General features: G+C 53.6%; 4 protein-coding genes across 4 annotated transcripts; 3 read left to right on the forward strand and 1 right to left on the reverse strand.

Moving 5' to 3' along the window:
- Window positions 1-1,353: 1,353 nt before the first annotated feature.
- Window positions 1,354-3,860, reverse strand: M409DRAFT_61841 (uncharacterized protein; the record flags this gene model as incomplete). The annotated part of the gene is made up of 2 exons (XM_033814903.1): window positions 1,354-3,399; window positions 3,456-3,860. 2 exons carry the CDS (start codon window positions 3,858-3,860, stop codon window positions 1,354-1,356), a joined length of 2,451 nt encoding a protein of 816 aa, XP_033674318.1.
- An 873-nt stretch (window positions 3,861-4,733) lies between these two features.
- Window positions 4,734-6,267, forward strand: M409DRAFT_48409 (uncharacterized protein; the record flags this gene model as incomplete). Its single annotated transcript, XM_033810931.1, has 2 exons — window positions 4,734-5,283; window positions 5,345-6,267. 2 exons carry the CDS (start codon window positions 4,734-4,736, stop codon window positions 6,265-6,267), a joined length of 1,473 nt encoding a protein of 490 aa, XP_033674319.1.
- Window positions 6,268-7,299: 1,032 nt separating this feature from the next.
- On the forward strand, window positions 7,300-9,563 carry M409DRAFT_61842 (uncharacterized protein; the record flags this gene model as incomplete). Its single annotated transcript, XM_033814904.1, has 7 exons — window positions 7,300-7,412; window positions 7,543-7,968; window positions 8,023-8,180; window positions 8,230-8,715; window positions 8,770-8,953; window positions 9,005-9,261; window positions 9,310-9,563. The coding sequence occupies 7 exons, from the start codon at window positions 7,300-7,302 to the stop codon at window positions 9,561-9,563; spliced, it is 1,878 nt and encodes a 625-aa protein (XP_033674320.1).
- Window positions 9,564-10,337: 774 nt separating this feature from the next.
- On the forward strand, window positions 10,338-11,680 carry M409DRAFT_61843 (uncharacterized protein; the record flags this gene model as incomplete). The annotated part of the gene is made up of 2 exons (XM_033814905.1): window positions 10,338-10,706; window positions 10,760-11,680. The coding sequence occupies 2 exons, from the start codon at window positions 10,338-10,340 to the stop codon at window positions 11,678-11,680; spliced, it is 1,290 nt and encodes a 429-aa protein (XP_033674321.1).
- Window positions 11,681-13,223: the final 1,543 nt, after the last annotated feature.

A 13,223-nucleotide genomic window follows, 5' to 3' on the forward strand; every position in this document is an offset into this window, starting at 1 on the left:
CCGACACTCTTCACGTACGACCCCTCGACGGTTGAGGAGCAGAATACTGCTGCCTCCTCGTCTACCTTACTCAACGGGCCCCTAGGTACCACTGGCAACTCACCCCTATTCACATTCGACCCTTCAAACCCCAGCGAACAGACAGCATCTACAGTCCAGCCGGAACCAAACTTCGCAATCATCACAGCAAACGACCAAACACTTAGCGCAGTTCAATCAGGAAGCCACGTCTTCATTATCGACGCAAGCAACACCAAAGTCCTAACTCCAGGACAAGAGACCATCATTGAAAACTCTCAGACGCTCAAGCTCCAAGACTCCCAAGGCCTAGTCATGGGAGACTCAACCGTACCCCTGGATCCAGCTCCCTCATCACCCTCGTCTACCACCGCCGCAGCGGCAGCATGGACAGCGAGTGACGACCAAACCTTCTCAGCCATCATTCAAGGAAGCAATATCATCCTTGCAGGCGCAGATACCACAGCGACTCTCAACACCGCCGCCACAATTCTCGCGGGCCAGACTGTCAGCGCACTTCCTTCAAACGCCGGTGTCGTCGTCGATGGATATTCACTGCCCATCTCGACTCCTCCCACTGCAGCGGCATACACCACAATCTTCACAGCATCCAATGGAGCCATAGTCTCCGCTCTCCCAGGCGCAGATGACGGCATCGTTCTAGCAGGCTCAAGCAGCACCTTCACCCTTGCCCCTGGCGAGAGCACAACATACCAGCGACAGACATTCAGCGTGGCGAGTGGAGGAGGTGCAGTCGTTGTCGATGCTTCGAGGACTTTGGCAGTCAGTAATGTCTTCGTGGAGACCTCCTTGCCGGCAATCGCCATAGGGACCAGCAGCACGACCACCCACAGCGAAACCGCTACACCGAGCAGTCAGGAAGCCGAGACAGCTACGTCCCCACCTAGCACTGCCTCCACGGCGAGTAGCACGGGTTCGAGCTCTCGCAAGATGCCAGGCAATATTGTTTGGCTTTTCATCATACCACTGCTTTATATAGCATAGCATGCAGCTTATGATAATGTCTCGAACAGATCTCCAGTTGATTGACTTTTCAATATCTTTCCGATTCGCATTCATTGGGGTATCTACTTTTTCATCGCTAGCCTGCGAGCAAACGCCCCTGAAACGAAGGTAACTGCATCATCACTCATCGGATCGTCCCATGCCCCAACCAAGCTCAAGCACCGCGCTGTTTTACAGATCCTTCTGTCACCCTATTCACGCCTCTTCCAATGCAAGATGCTGATACGCCCCGTCTGAATGCTTTCCTTTCCCTGTCGATTAGAACCAGAACGCCAAAGCCATGCAATAGCGACGCCCAATCTTCCCTGGTTAAGCTACATACTTGTACGATGGGACTGGTGCGTCTTCCATTCGCTCGAGATATTCGCGCTCGATCAGACTCTCGATGCGCTTCTTGATCATGTTGACGTCCGGTTTGAAGCGAGACGACAAGACTGAGATGGTCTCATTGAGTAGCTGCGCGTGAGCGAGCTCCTTTCGAGACTTCATGATCCGCACGACGGCAGCCTCGATGACGAAGCCACGGCTGTCATTGTTGCGTTTCTCGGTCTCCTTGCGCTCCCTGTCGCCTTCGACCTTGTTGCCAGCTGACACGACACCAACTTTGATCTTGACAGTCTTTGGTAGGTAGTCGTCGTTGAGGGAGAATTTGTCGCCAGGGTTGACGTCTCGGCTCATCGGCTCCTTGGTCAAGAAGCGCGTCTTTGGCGCAACAGCCAGAGCTTGCAAGTTTCTCGTCAGAGACTGCATGGGAATGTTGGTTTGAGCTTCGATCTCCTCCAGTGATAATCGATCACCAGGCTGTCGATCGTTGAAGAGCAAGAGGATGAGGGCAGCATAGGTCGAGCAGTTGACCTCGTGCGTTCTCGTCTGTCCACTCTTATTCTTGAACAACGCTTTGATGTCCACATCTCCCATGTTTGTCTGCCACGAAAGCTTCCGACCAGAGTGCTTCTCGGAATAGTACCGCTCGAATCCTTGGCGGACCAGGTCGAGAGCAGGAGGGAAGATGATTTGGGATCGCGTCTCGCCGTCGTCCTCGTTGGAACTCCGGAAAGCTTCTAGCGGCCAGGTCATTGAGGTCAAGACATTGACGCTCAAGTCCACTCGCTTCCTATCAGCATCACCCAGACCGGCGACATGCTCGCGGTAGCCACGAGTCAGGTCTTCACTCAGCGACATGTCCTTGAACATGGCCTCGAGTTTGAGTGTGAAGCTATTGCCAAGCTCCATCTTCATCCGGGCGATCATCTGCTTCTCCACATCGGTACTCTGGCTCTTCTTTAGCAGCAGACGCTTGCAGAGATGCTTCTTGTAGTACGTCTCGAAGATGTCCTTGTCCTGAAGATATCGCAGCAGTACAATCGCCTTCTCGAGGATCGCATCGACTTCTTGATCGGTCTTGTCGCGAATGCCCTTCTTCATGTGGTCGTCGATGAAGAGCGAAATGTACTCGCTGCTTCTGTTGAATGAGTTGATGTTTTCGGACATGCTTCGGGTCAGCGCGGTCTGGATGGTCTGGTCTCTGCCAAACGAGATCTCCCAAATCTTGTCGAAACGATCCTTCAGGTCCAAGATGTCTGCGACCCATTTGAGTGCGGCTTGAGTCTGCTGGTTGATCTGCTTGTCTTGTTTCGCCTTTGACTTGTCGCCCTCGCCGTCGTCCGCAGCTGGAGCTGCCGTTGGTGGAGCTTGCGATGTAGCAACTGCAGCTTCGTTGATCTTGGAACCCATGTCTGCAATGATCTGCTGCAAAGCTTTGGTGAGCTCCGGCTTGCGGGGATCCACGCGTGCTTCGAGGTCGAACACCAGATGAAGTTCGTTAAACTTGTCGTTGTCGACCATGTAGAGAACACCGCTGTCCATCTCAATCAAGCCCTTCATCTTATGTCTGATGAGCTCATCCTCCACCACTCGCTGGATCTTGGGCGCGGTTGACTCGGACAGAGTAGACCTGCACCGATCACTCTCTTCGTCAATGCGCCGCTTGGCGTGGTGACAGTATGTCCCAGCATCCGACTCTTTCAGTAACCGCTCGCCTTCTTCACGGTAGAATTGTGCACTCCTCTGCAGAAAGCTCTCCTCGAATTCTCGCAGATACAGCTTTTCGTCTTCCACCTCTTGCTCCGACTCGTACAAGCCTTCGAGCATGTACACATTTGATTTGATGAGGTAACGGTCGATTGATTCGCCATCGCGGTCCATGGAAATCTGGTCGAGGATGATGCGGGTGAGGATGGTGATGATGTCGTCTGCGCCTTGCCGCACTGGCGTTCGTAGGATCTGGTCGCGGAAGAGGCCCATGGACTTGGCGAAGATGGATGGTTGGCGGTGATCTGTGCAGTAGACTCGGTCCTTGTGCTTGTGATTAGTCAAACCAGCTCCAAGGACGGTGTGAGTGCTCGTCTTACCATGTACATGAGCACATCGGTCAACATGCTCATGCAGACTTGGTGGTCCTCCCATGCCTGCTTGAGAGCCTTGAGCACGCCCTCGCCCGCCACACGTCGCTCTGCCGAGGTCGCAAGCGTCCGTCCAATATCGTCGTTGAAGAGGAAGGGCGCTGACAGCAGCCTCACTATCCGACTGCGCACTGTCTCGCCCAGCCACTTCTCCTCGAACTCGGCGACTTTGTTGTACAGCTCATCGCCCTTCTTCTTCAGCACAATCTTATAGGCGTTTCGGTATAGTTCCTCGAAGGACAGTTGAGAGGCGTTTTTGGTGTGGATTTCGAGGAATGCGCGTTCCAGAACTTGCCAGGTGGTGTCAAAGTCCACGTCGGCACCGTTGAGGCCCTGTCGACGAGGGTTAGCCATGGTCGCGGTTCAGGTAGCGATGCGTGTGTTTGAAGCCAGCAAGCCTTGTAAGGTGGGCTGCCGAAGACGCAAGGTCGCGGTTTGCGACCAGGAACAAGCGGAGCAAGGCGGGGGTGGGAGTGAGAGGGGGAGGAAGTGAGTGAATGTGGCCGAAGTGCACGTGTACTGACCCGTCGTGGAGCTCTGATTTTGGCACGGCCTCTGCCTGCGACTGAGGACGAGGCCGCCATGGCGCGGAACAAAGAAAGAGCCCGCCCACCCTCAGCCCGCAGTGCTGGCTGGCCGTGGTGGGGTTTGTGCGGGCGTCTGGAGGAGGCTTGTGGTGTAGCAGAGGTGTTGTTGGTCGGTGAGGTGGGTATCCTATGGCGGCGGAGGGTCTACGACCGGATGCGGCGGAGATGTAGCGCTGGCATGTGGCGGTGGTGGGTGAGTGCTGAGGTGCGGTGGGCAGTGGTGGTGTCAAAGACGGAAGAGAGACTAGTTCAGCATTCATGTGGCGCCCCATCAAACTTCGGCCAGGGTCCGCTCAGGAACGCAGCCCAGCGTCAATCCGGCAAGCTTCGGTTTTCATCATCCATTGTTTGTTTCCTGCACCCACATCTCACCCAACATCTATATCCATCTCATCACATCCTTCTCGTAGCAATCAATACTGTTAAAATGGGCTTAATCAAAAGTCCACGCCACCTAAGTAATTGATTCAAACATTGACTGACAGCGAACCAAACATCAGCCGCATGAAGCAGCCACCGACGGCAGGTCGCGTCTCGTCTCTCCTATTCTTCTAAAACATCACGCCAGCTATACCTCTCCCTCTTCCAATACTCGTCCTTTCATATGCGATTCGTCGTAGGCTACAGCATGTAGGACATCATGTCTACTACAATCCCTGACAAGGACTATCTCAACAAAGTCTGTGAGGGCCTGCCTCCAGATCACCCCCTTCGCAACATCACCACCAATGCTCAGCCTCAGCGCCAGAAAGTCCTATATACCTGTCTCAATGGATCTACGATTGCTTCACCGAGCCTTCCCCAGCTTCTCCAGCAGCATACCGAGACCGAAGCTCGCAATCAGATCGCTGTCTGCTTGGTTGAGAATATCTGCCACGAGTGGGTAGCTGCCCTTGGCACGGCGTGGAATATCGACCATACCTTCTTCTTCGGCCATGCATCGAATCCGATTGGAGAGTCTGTCTGGGAAGCGCTGATGAATCCGGGCGGGAAATGGGAGGATTGGACTCCCAATAGAAGCGACCCGACCATCCACCACATGGGCCACCTCCACGGCTTCTTTGAGCATCTGGGAGAAGATAGCCCGAGGCCTCAAATAGATCGGTTCCCTCGACGTCTCCAGCGCCATCCTCGCTGGGGTCTCCAAGGCAACTCGAAAATCTCATACTGTAGGGTCTCACCATGCCTTTGTAAGTCCTCGTATCATAGTCTTGGTGCAGAGAGTTGCACGTTACTCAAGTACTTTCCCAGATCTTATTCTCACCGATCTACCACTTCGAAAGTCCACCGATGTCCAACTTCGCGACAATCCCCTTCACACTCATCTCTGCTTCCGCGTCCCGTTCTCTCGAAATTATGGAGGACTGGCCATTCCACAGGAGTACGATCGACCCGAGTTCTCGGCGCTGGACATCTTCGTCAATTTCCTCAACCACGCCTGGCATTGGCGCATCCTATTTGCAGAGCATTTGCAGAACGGTGCGGTTCATCCGATGATTTTATCCAACTTCCTTGCAGCATCCATGTGGAGGACCAACTTCTTATCTCTCAAACAAAACATCCAATCAATTGCGTTTAGAGACGTCCGCCGTCCAAGCATCCTCATCAACGACCGTCTGCACGACGCGAGGCAAGCACTGGCCGGATTGCAAGCCGAAGTCCAGTCTGCGAGGAAGTGGATGCTCACTGAAGACCTGGACGACTTTCTCAAACACATCCGAAAGGCTCAGCCAACGTCACCGCATGCCGCGCTGGACCAGGTCTTGGAGGAAGCCGAGCATCTCTACCAATTCCTCATGGACACTTTCCAGCTTCTGATGGGATCGATCAGCGTGCTTGACTCGCAGACCAGTCTTGAAGAGGCCAAGCGAAGCACAACTCTCACACAACTCGCGGCCGTATATCTTCCTTTGTCTCTGGCTACAAGTATCTTCGGCATGAATATCAAGGAGATCAACGAATCTCCTCTGTCCGTCTGGGTTGTTTTCGTCGCGCTCGCTATCTTAGCGGTTGGCACGGTGCTTCTGCTGCTTGGAGCCACTGCTGTCCGAGCAGTCTCTCTCGGTAGAATGCGACAATGGGCGAAAAATCTACACCGGTCCAAAAAGAAGTCTTCTCCTAAGAATGATGCAGCTGTAGAAGAGCAAGCCGTGGAGCAGACCAAGTACGGTTGAGATGCGTCTTTATTGTGTTACTTACATGCGGCGCGACAAGCAAGATGTCCAATTCCAGGCCGTGGCTCACCGAATTTGAAATTTTGATCATAGTCATAACGAATCGTACACAAAAGATCAACGTCGGACAGACCGTCCTAACCAAGCAAATACCAGTGGACTGGAAGTAACTGAGCTCAATGTCAAGGATGCCTTCCCTCATAACGCAAAAAGACAAACCTTCCAAGGATAAAGCAGGCAAAAGGGAAAAAAGAGTGAGAGAGCAGGTGTGCTTGCTCGCGGCTTGATTTGCATCGGCCGGGACTAGTATATATCAGTAACATGTTACTTGAGAATAAGCTTGGTGTTACTCACATCGAACCCGGGGCTCGTCGAACATGCAGTGCATGGCAACGACGACTAATGAGTCGATTAGTTCTTGCTCAATCCCGACCATGGTTGATCTGAGCCTTACATTTTACCTGCAAGGTAGTCAATAATTGCTTTGGCATTATTAAAGGCTACAGCCACGGACCACTAAACCACCAATGCCTTCGGCTATGAGCTGTGATTGGTGGATTGCTTCAAAATTGTTTATAGCTTTAATTTGGACCCCGGCAGAGATTCCGCGAGGTCAACAAGACCCACTCGAACTGAACCGATGGCCAAGTAGCCGTCAATGAACAGCCATAGCACAATCCAGAGGAGAAGAGAGAGCCAGTATAATCTTCTCGGTTGCCGTTGCCAAAGATATGGCCCTTGACAGAAGTTCGAGACTGCAATGAGGATTACCTTCTTTCACTCCAACTCTAGCTTGACCACAACGAATCGATCGGAACAAGCATCTGAAACAAGGCAAGCTCCTTCGAACCCTCGACAAGCACAGGGTTGGCAATACAAGGGAAACAGCCTGGGACGGCTGCGTTGTTGCCGCGAAGCTTGCTTATCGGGCTCCTCGCGATCTTGTCTTAGCTATGGATGATCTCTCAAGAGGGGTTGATGAGGTGGTAAAGATCTCGAGATAATATTTGTTGCTCTTATACATGACCACTTATGCAGGAGCGGAGGGGCGAAAGCTCTTCTCATGGTCACGAAGAGCGAGTTGGATTGTTGGCTGAATGTGATGGGGAGGGAGAAGACGTAGAGATGGATGACTTTAAGCAGGGGTAAGTCAAACCGAACATTGTATTAATGGCATGTGCAGTACTCAGCATGCCACAGACCAATCTACCATCAAGATGAAGAGAACGCCCGCCAGCGGTCTCCCCTACAGACAAGGAGGAATAACATACCCAGCGTTTCAACCAAGAACCCCCTCCACGGAATTCCAAACGACCAACTCCTCGCCAGCGTCAGAACCTTCGTCCAAACCCACAGCCTGGATGCCGACCTCTCCATCTTCCTCAAAGCCGCCCTCATAGCCCAGTCCCCAACCTCTCTCCCCGAACTCACCAATGACGAACGCCTCATCCTGCAACGGGAACAAACCCACCGCTGGAGCCAACCCTTCATCCTCTACCTCACCATTGTGATGAACTCCCTTGGAGCCGTGATCCAAGGCTGGGATCAAACAGGCTCCAACGGAGCGAATCTATCCTTTCCCCAGGAGTTCGGCATCGCAGATACGCCCCCTTATTGCAGTGTGGCGACGGGGGAGTGTGCGAGGAGGACGTGTTTGGTGGGGTTCGTGAATAGTGCGCCGTTCATTGCTATTGCTTTCTTGTCAGTAGCACGTCTTACTTTTCCAATGGCACCCGCTGACGATTGCGTGGGCAGTGCGGCGTGGATATCCGATCCTCTGAATGAGCGGGTGGCACGACGAGGGACCATCTTCATCGGGTGTATCTTCTCGTTGCTGGCGCCCATTGGATCTGCATTCGCGCAGAATTGGGGACAATTGGTAGCTTGTCGGATTCTGCTGGGGATTGGGATGGGTAAGAAGAGCCCTTCCTCTATCCCAAAGATCTACTGACTTCCCTTCAGGCCTGAAAGAAGTCACAGTCCCTGTCTACGGGGCCGAATGCGACCCATCAACAATCCGCGGCGGCCTCGTCATGACCTGGCAACTTTTCACCGCACTTGGCGTCGTTTTGGGTCTTGCAGCCAATCTCGCAGTTCACAAAGTTGGAGGCATTGCATGGAGGCTGCAACTCGGCAGTGCGTGTATTCCTGCGGTACCTCTGCTTCTCTTCGTCTACCTCTGCCCTGAAAGTCCGAGATGGTATCTCAAGAAGGGGAAGGTCAAAGAGGCGTATGGGTCGCTGCTTCGGCTGCGCAATACCCGGCTTCAGGCTGCTAGGGACTTGTATTACATCCACGCTCAGCTGGAGCAAGAGAAGGAAATGATCAAGAAGTCGGCGGTAGCAAGTCGAGATGATCTAGTTACTAGGTTCATCGAGCTGTTTACGGTTCCTCGCATTCGACGAGCCACTCAGGCTTCTGGAATCGTCATGCTTGCTCAACAGCTTTGTAAAGACACCCTTGTTCAATCTGTGTGAGATGAACTGACAGACAGACTCACAGGCGGTATCAACGTCATCGCATTCTACTCTTCGACCATCTTCGTCCAGGCCGGCTTCACCATAACCAATGCGCTGGTGGTATCACTCGGCGTAAAAATCGCTGGCTTGATAACAACATGCTTCATCGTCTTCATCATCGACACGTTCGGCCGACGAGCGCTGCTGAACTTTACGTTTCCAAACATGTCAGTCTTGCTCAAACGATAGTCTTTAATTGGCCGCTCACGAACTGGCAGGACATGGACACTCCTCGCTACAGGATTGTGCTTCTTGATCGACAAATCATCCAACGCTCGGCTGAGTCTGATCGCCTTGTTCATCTTCATCTTCCAGATCTTCTACTCGGCGGGTGGAGGGCCGGTACCTTTCACATACTCAGCAGAGTGCTTCCCCTTGAGCCACCGAGAGATGGGCATGTCTTGGGCCGTGGCGACGAACAACTTCTGGGGTTCGATCGTGACATTGACATTGCCTCGTATCTTGGCTGCTTTCAGTGAGTGAGGAGACACAATACTGCGAGCCACACTGATGATGAATCCAGCTCCAGCAGGCACATTCGGGTTCTATGGCGGCTTGAACACGTTGGCGCTGGTATTGATCTTCTTCTTCGTACCTGAGACAAAGCAGCGTTCGCTTGAAGAGCTGGAATACGTTTTCGAGATCTCGACTTCGAGGCACGCAGCCTTCCAAGTCCAGGAGCAATTGCCATGGTGGTTCCGGAGATGGATTTTGCGGCGAAGAGGCGAAGCAGAGCCGCAGCTGTATCGTCCCAAGACGCCGAGACCGATGATCTGATACGTACAGGATGGAAGTTATCAAATATAGAGGTCGAAAGATCAAGACCATAATCTGAAGGCGTGGACAAGATCGAACCTCTTCTTTTTGCTCTTCGTCTCAAAACTCTGACTCTGCCCCAGCTAATGCGGACGGGAGCCAGACTCAAAACGTCACAACGATATCGCCTTCACGCATGACCTTTGGGTCCAGGTCAACATCGACAATGTCCAGATGACAGACGCTCCGCTTGTGTTGGCCTTTCGCGGTGCTGCAAGGCTTGACATGGTCTCAAACGTGGCTCGTAGGCGTAACGCTGGGCATGTGCTCAAAGCCAGCATACGTTCCTGTCGCAATTGACGACCTCAGGGGGTCGAAAAACGGGCGGGTTGCTGACATTCTGACGGCGATGTTTGGACTCTCCCATCCTGCCCACCCCCAAACCTGCGTAAACACAATTCGGCGCCCTGAGAGGTGGGAGTGTTGGAGGGCACTCGAGATTCATGAGAAGACGAAGATGAAGTGAAGACGCAGTTCGACGAAGAGGGGAGGTCAGACGCGTGACATCGTGTCGAGAATCGGTGACGTCAATATCGCGTCTCGCGTCTGCGATCGAACTGTAGAGGACTGGACGTCCATCTCAACATTAGACCCTCGCGCTCCTCTTCTCTTTACCCTTCAAACACCTTCAACATCAAAGAGCTACATCGTCCCAACCATACTTTACACAACAGCCGTCGCACCCAACCCACATCGATTGAGAACAATCGCTTCACTTGCCACCCCTCGTTCACAATGGCAGGCACTCGCTCCTCAGCCCGTCAGGCCGAGAAGAACTCGAGCCCACAATCGGCCGAGAAAAGCGGTGCCAAGCGCAAGGCTGGCGACAGCGCCCCTACCGAGGCCAAGAATGATCGTCCATCCAAAGGACAAAAGACTCTCGAGGAGACCATGCAACCATCTGAAGATGTTGACGAAGGCGTTGACGAGACTTTCGATGAAGAGATGAGACAAGCTGAAGCTGATGCTACCGGTAACAAGAAGGAAGAGGAGACCAACGATGAGAAGAAAGCCGAGGGGAGTAATGGCAGCAAGAAGGAAGATGAGGGCAATGCGCTTGAGAAAGTCAAGGCTGACGAGAAGGACGCTGGGAGAACGAGCAAGGTGAGTCGAATCAACTTGTCGAGGGATGGGTAGCGAATCTGACAATTTCACAGCCCGAGGAGAGCAAAGAAACCGCCAATGGAGATACCAAAGGCACCGCAGTAAAAGAGGACAAGCAGCGTGAGAAAGCACAACCATCGAATATTCTCGAGAAGGGCATCATCTACTTCTTCACCCGCGGCAGAGTCGGTGTCGATGATCCAGATAGCGTGCAAAATCTCCAGCGCACCTTCTTCGTCCTTAGGCCTCTCCCTGACGGCGCAAAGCTCACCGAGGGAGCCATCCAGGACGTTGGAAACAATCGCCTCATCGCTTTACCAAAGAAGGTCTTCCCAAAGTCAGGCAAGGACAGATTCATGGCTTTCGTTGAGAAAGGCAAGACAAGCATGGACGAGCTGAAGGAGTCGTTCTTTACTGGATCCGAGTATAGCACCAAGACCACTGGCACTCGTCATACTCCAGAAGTGACCCCACTTGGCGAGGGAGTCTACGCCATGACATCGACTGGCGAGGGACGCACCACCACCCACCTCGCGTACATGTTGACGATTCCAATGGAGATTGGCGAAGTCCAGAAGGATGTGGGAATTGCCGACAAGGGCAGTTTCGTGCTGAGCTTGAAGAACCCAGAGGCATCAGGTCCGGCGAATGCGCAACTTCCACAGAAGCCAGAGTTTCCAAAGGAGTTCATCGACGAGTTCCAAGGACGCGGGTGGATGCCAATTGAGCCGAAGCATCTCGACTATGCCAACGCCCAGATGCTGCTGATCGGCGAGAGCTTCGATTCAGGCAGCGCATTGGAAGCAAATCCAAATGATGAGAAGAAGGAAGAGAAGGAGGTGCCGCAGGAGGAACTTGAGAAGCTCGAGGAAGAAGACGAACACCGCATTGAGAACCTCAAGGGTGACGACACCATCTTTGAGGATCTTGGCATCTCGTCGAAGGAATACCCCAAGGTCAAGTCGACGTGGTAGATGCGATGCATGCAATGCTGGCCATCTACACGAGTTGATGTGTGTGTTGATGTGAGTTCACTTAGTGTATTGTAGCTCTGGGGCGTTCGGTGGAAAGACAGGTTCGAGCATGGGAGGCGCCATTGCTTAGAACCATGAAAACGGTGTCGCGAGGCCCGCCAACGACGTGTAAATTAGCTTACGACCAAGACAAAAACCCAGCAGTAAATACTCATCCAGACATGATATCTCAATCCAAACTCAGTGGCTGGCGATGTAATGGCTCACGGAGATGCCGATGTCTCTTGATCCTAGAAGTTGGCAGTACGATGGTGGCTTGGAGATGAAGGCATTCGCCACGGCTATATGCGATAGTGCCATCTGACAGAGTCGCAGAGTCAGTCAGGATCCACAAGCCTCAGTGCAACGAACATCTCGGCGTCTGTTGGATACCAAGAGAGTGGCTCTTGTCCAGGGGGTGGTCGGCCGCAGACTGGCGGCCTTGCACAAGCAGGGAGGACGAGTGAAACAGGCACGGCCAAGGCTGAAACGGCAGCGCACCGCCTCAACGCGGCTGTCGCAGGGTAAGAATAGGCAGGATGATGCTGTCGCGACGAGCCGAGCGCCTCGCGGGTGTTGGCTTGGGCAGATTCGTCGGACGGGTGTGTGAACGAGTTGCTTTGGGGTGAGATGAAAGGGCGGCAGTTGGAGGGCCAGCGACGAATCAGGAGGCGGGGCGCCTGTGGGAGAGGCGACCCCACCACAAACGGCGGTGTTGGATGTGAGCGACGGCGACGATTGACTCTCTGCCATTCCTGAAACTCTTGAGACGCTCCTATTTTGCGCACGCTGGTGTCGAGCAGCTTGGGATCGACGACCCGAGCTTCTTGCCTACTTCTCTTCATCCTTCTGCTCGTCGGTTGCTGGTACAGTAGTACCTCTCTCACCAGCTCCCTCCTCCGTGAGCACCACCACTTGCCGTGCCTAGCGGGGACCCTGTGCCTAGAGTCACGATTCTGGTGAGTGATGAGCCTGCAGTGTCACACCCATGACAAGTGGCTCCAAGCCTCGCTGCCCACCTTGCACCTCCCACCGTCGTTGGTGAGACGAGCTCTGTTTGACGCTGTGTATTGATCGAGCCTCAGGTACCACCGCCGCCGCCGCGATCAACCTTCTTCCTCCTCCTCCCGTTACCAAGCATCCGCCAGCGGTAAGCTCCAAACCTCGCTCGGCGTGGACAGCTCGAGCCTCGCGGTCAAGAGACGAGACGAGAAGAGACCAGAGCTTCAAGAGCAGCCGGAAGGAGGTACGTCCAACAGCACCACCCGCGTCGCTCATGCGTGCCTGAGGGATTGCAAATACATTGCCCGATGCATGCGGTTTGTGCGTGGGACGCACGTGGCAGAGCACATTCCAGCGCGGCCAAGGCATTGTTCATGCCCATTGACGGAATCGGAAATCAGAACGCTGACCTTATGCGACGCCTGCAGCAGGAACACGAACACACCTCTTCGACCCGATCCACGAAAAAGAGCACGCTGCTTCCGGGTTTGGTTGAGCCGCA

This window comes from Zasmidium cellare (genome assembly GCF_010093935.1).
Source record: "Zasmidium cellare ATCC 36951 unplaced genomic scaffold M409scaffold_1, whole genome shotgun sequence".
Taxonomy (NCBI): Eukaryota; Fungi; Ascomycota; class Dothideomycetes; order Mycosphaerellales; family Mycosphaerellaceae; genus Zasmidium; species Zasmidium cellare.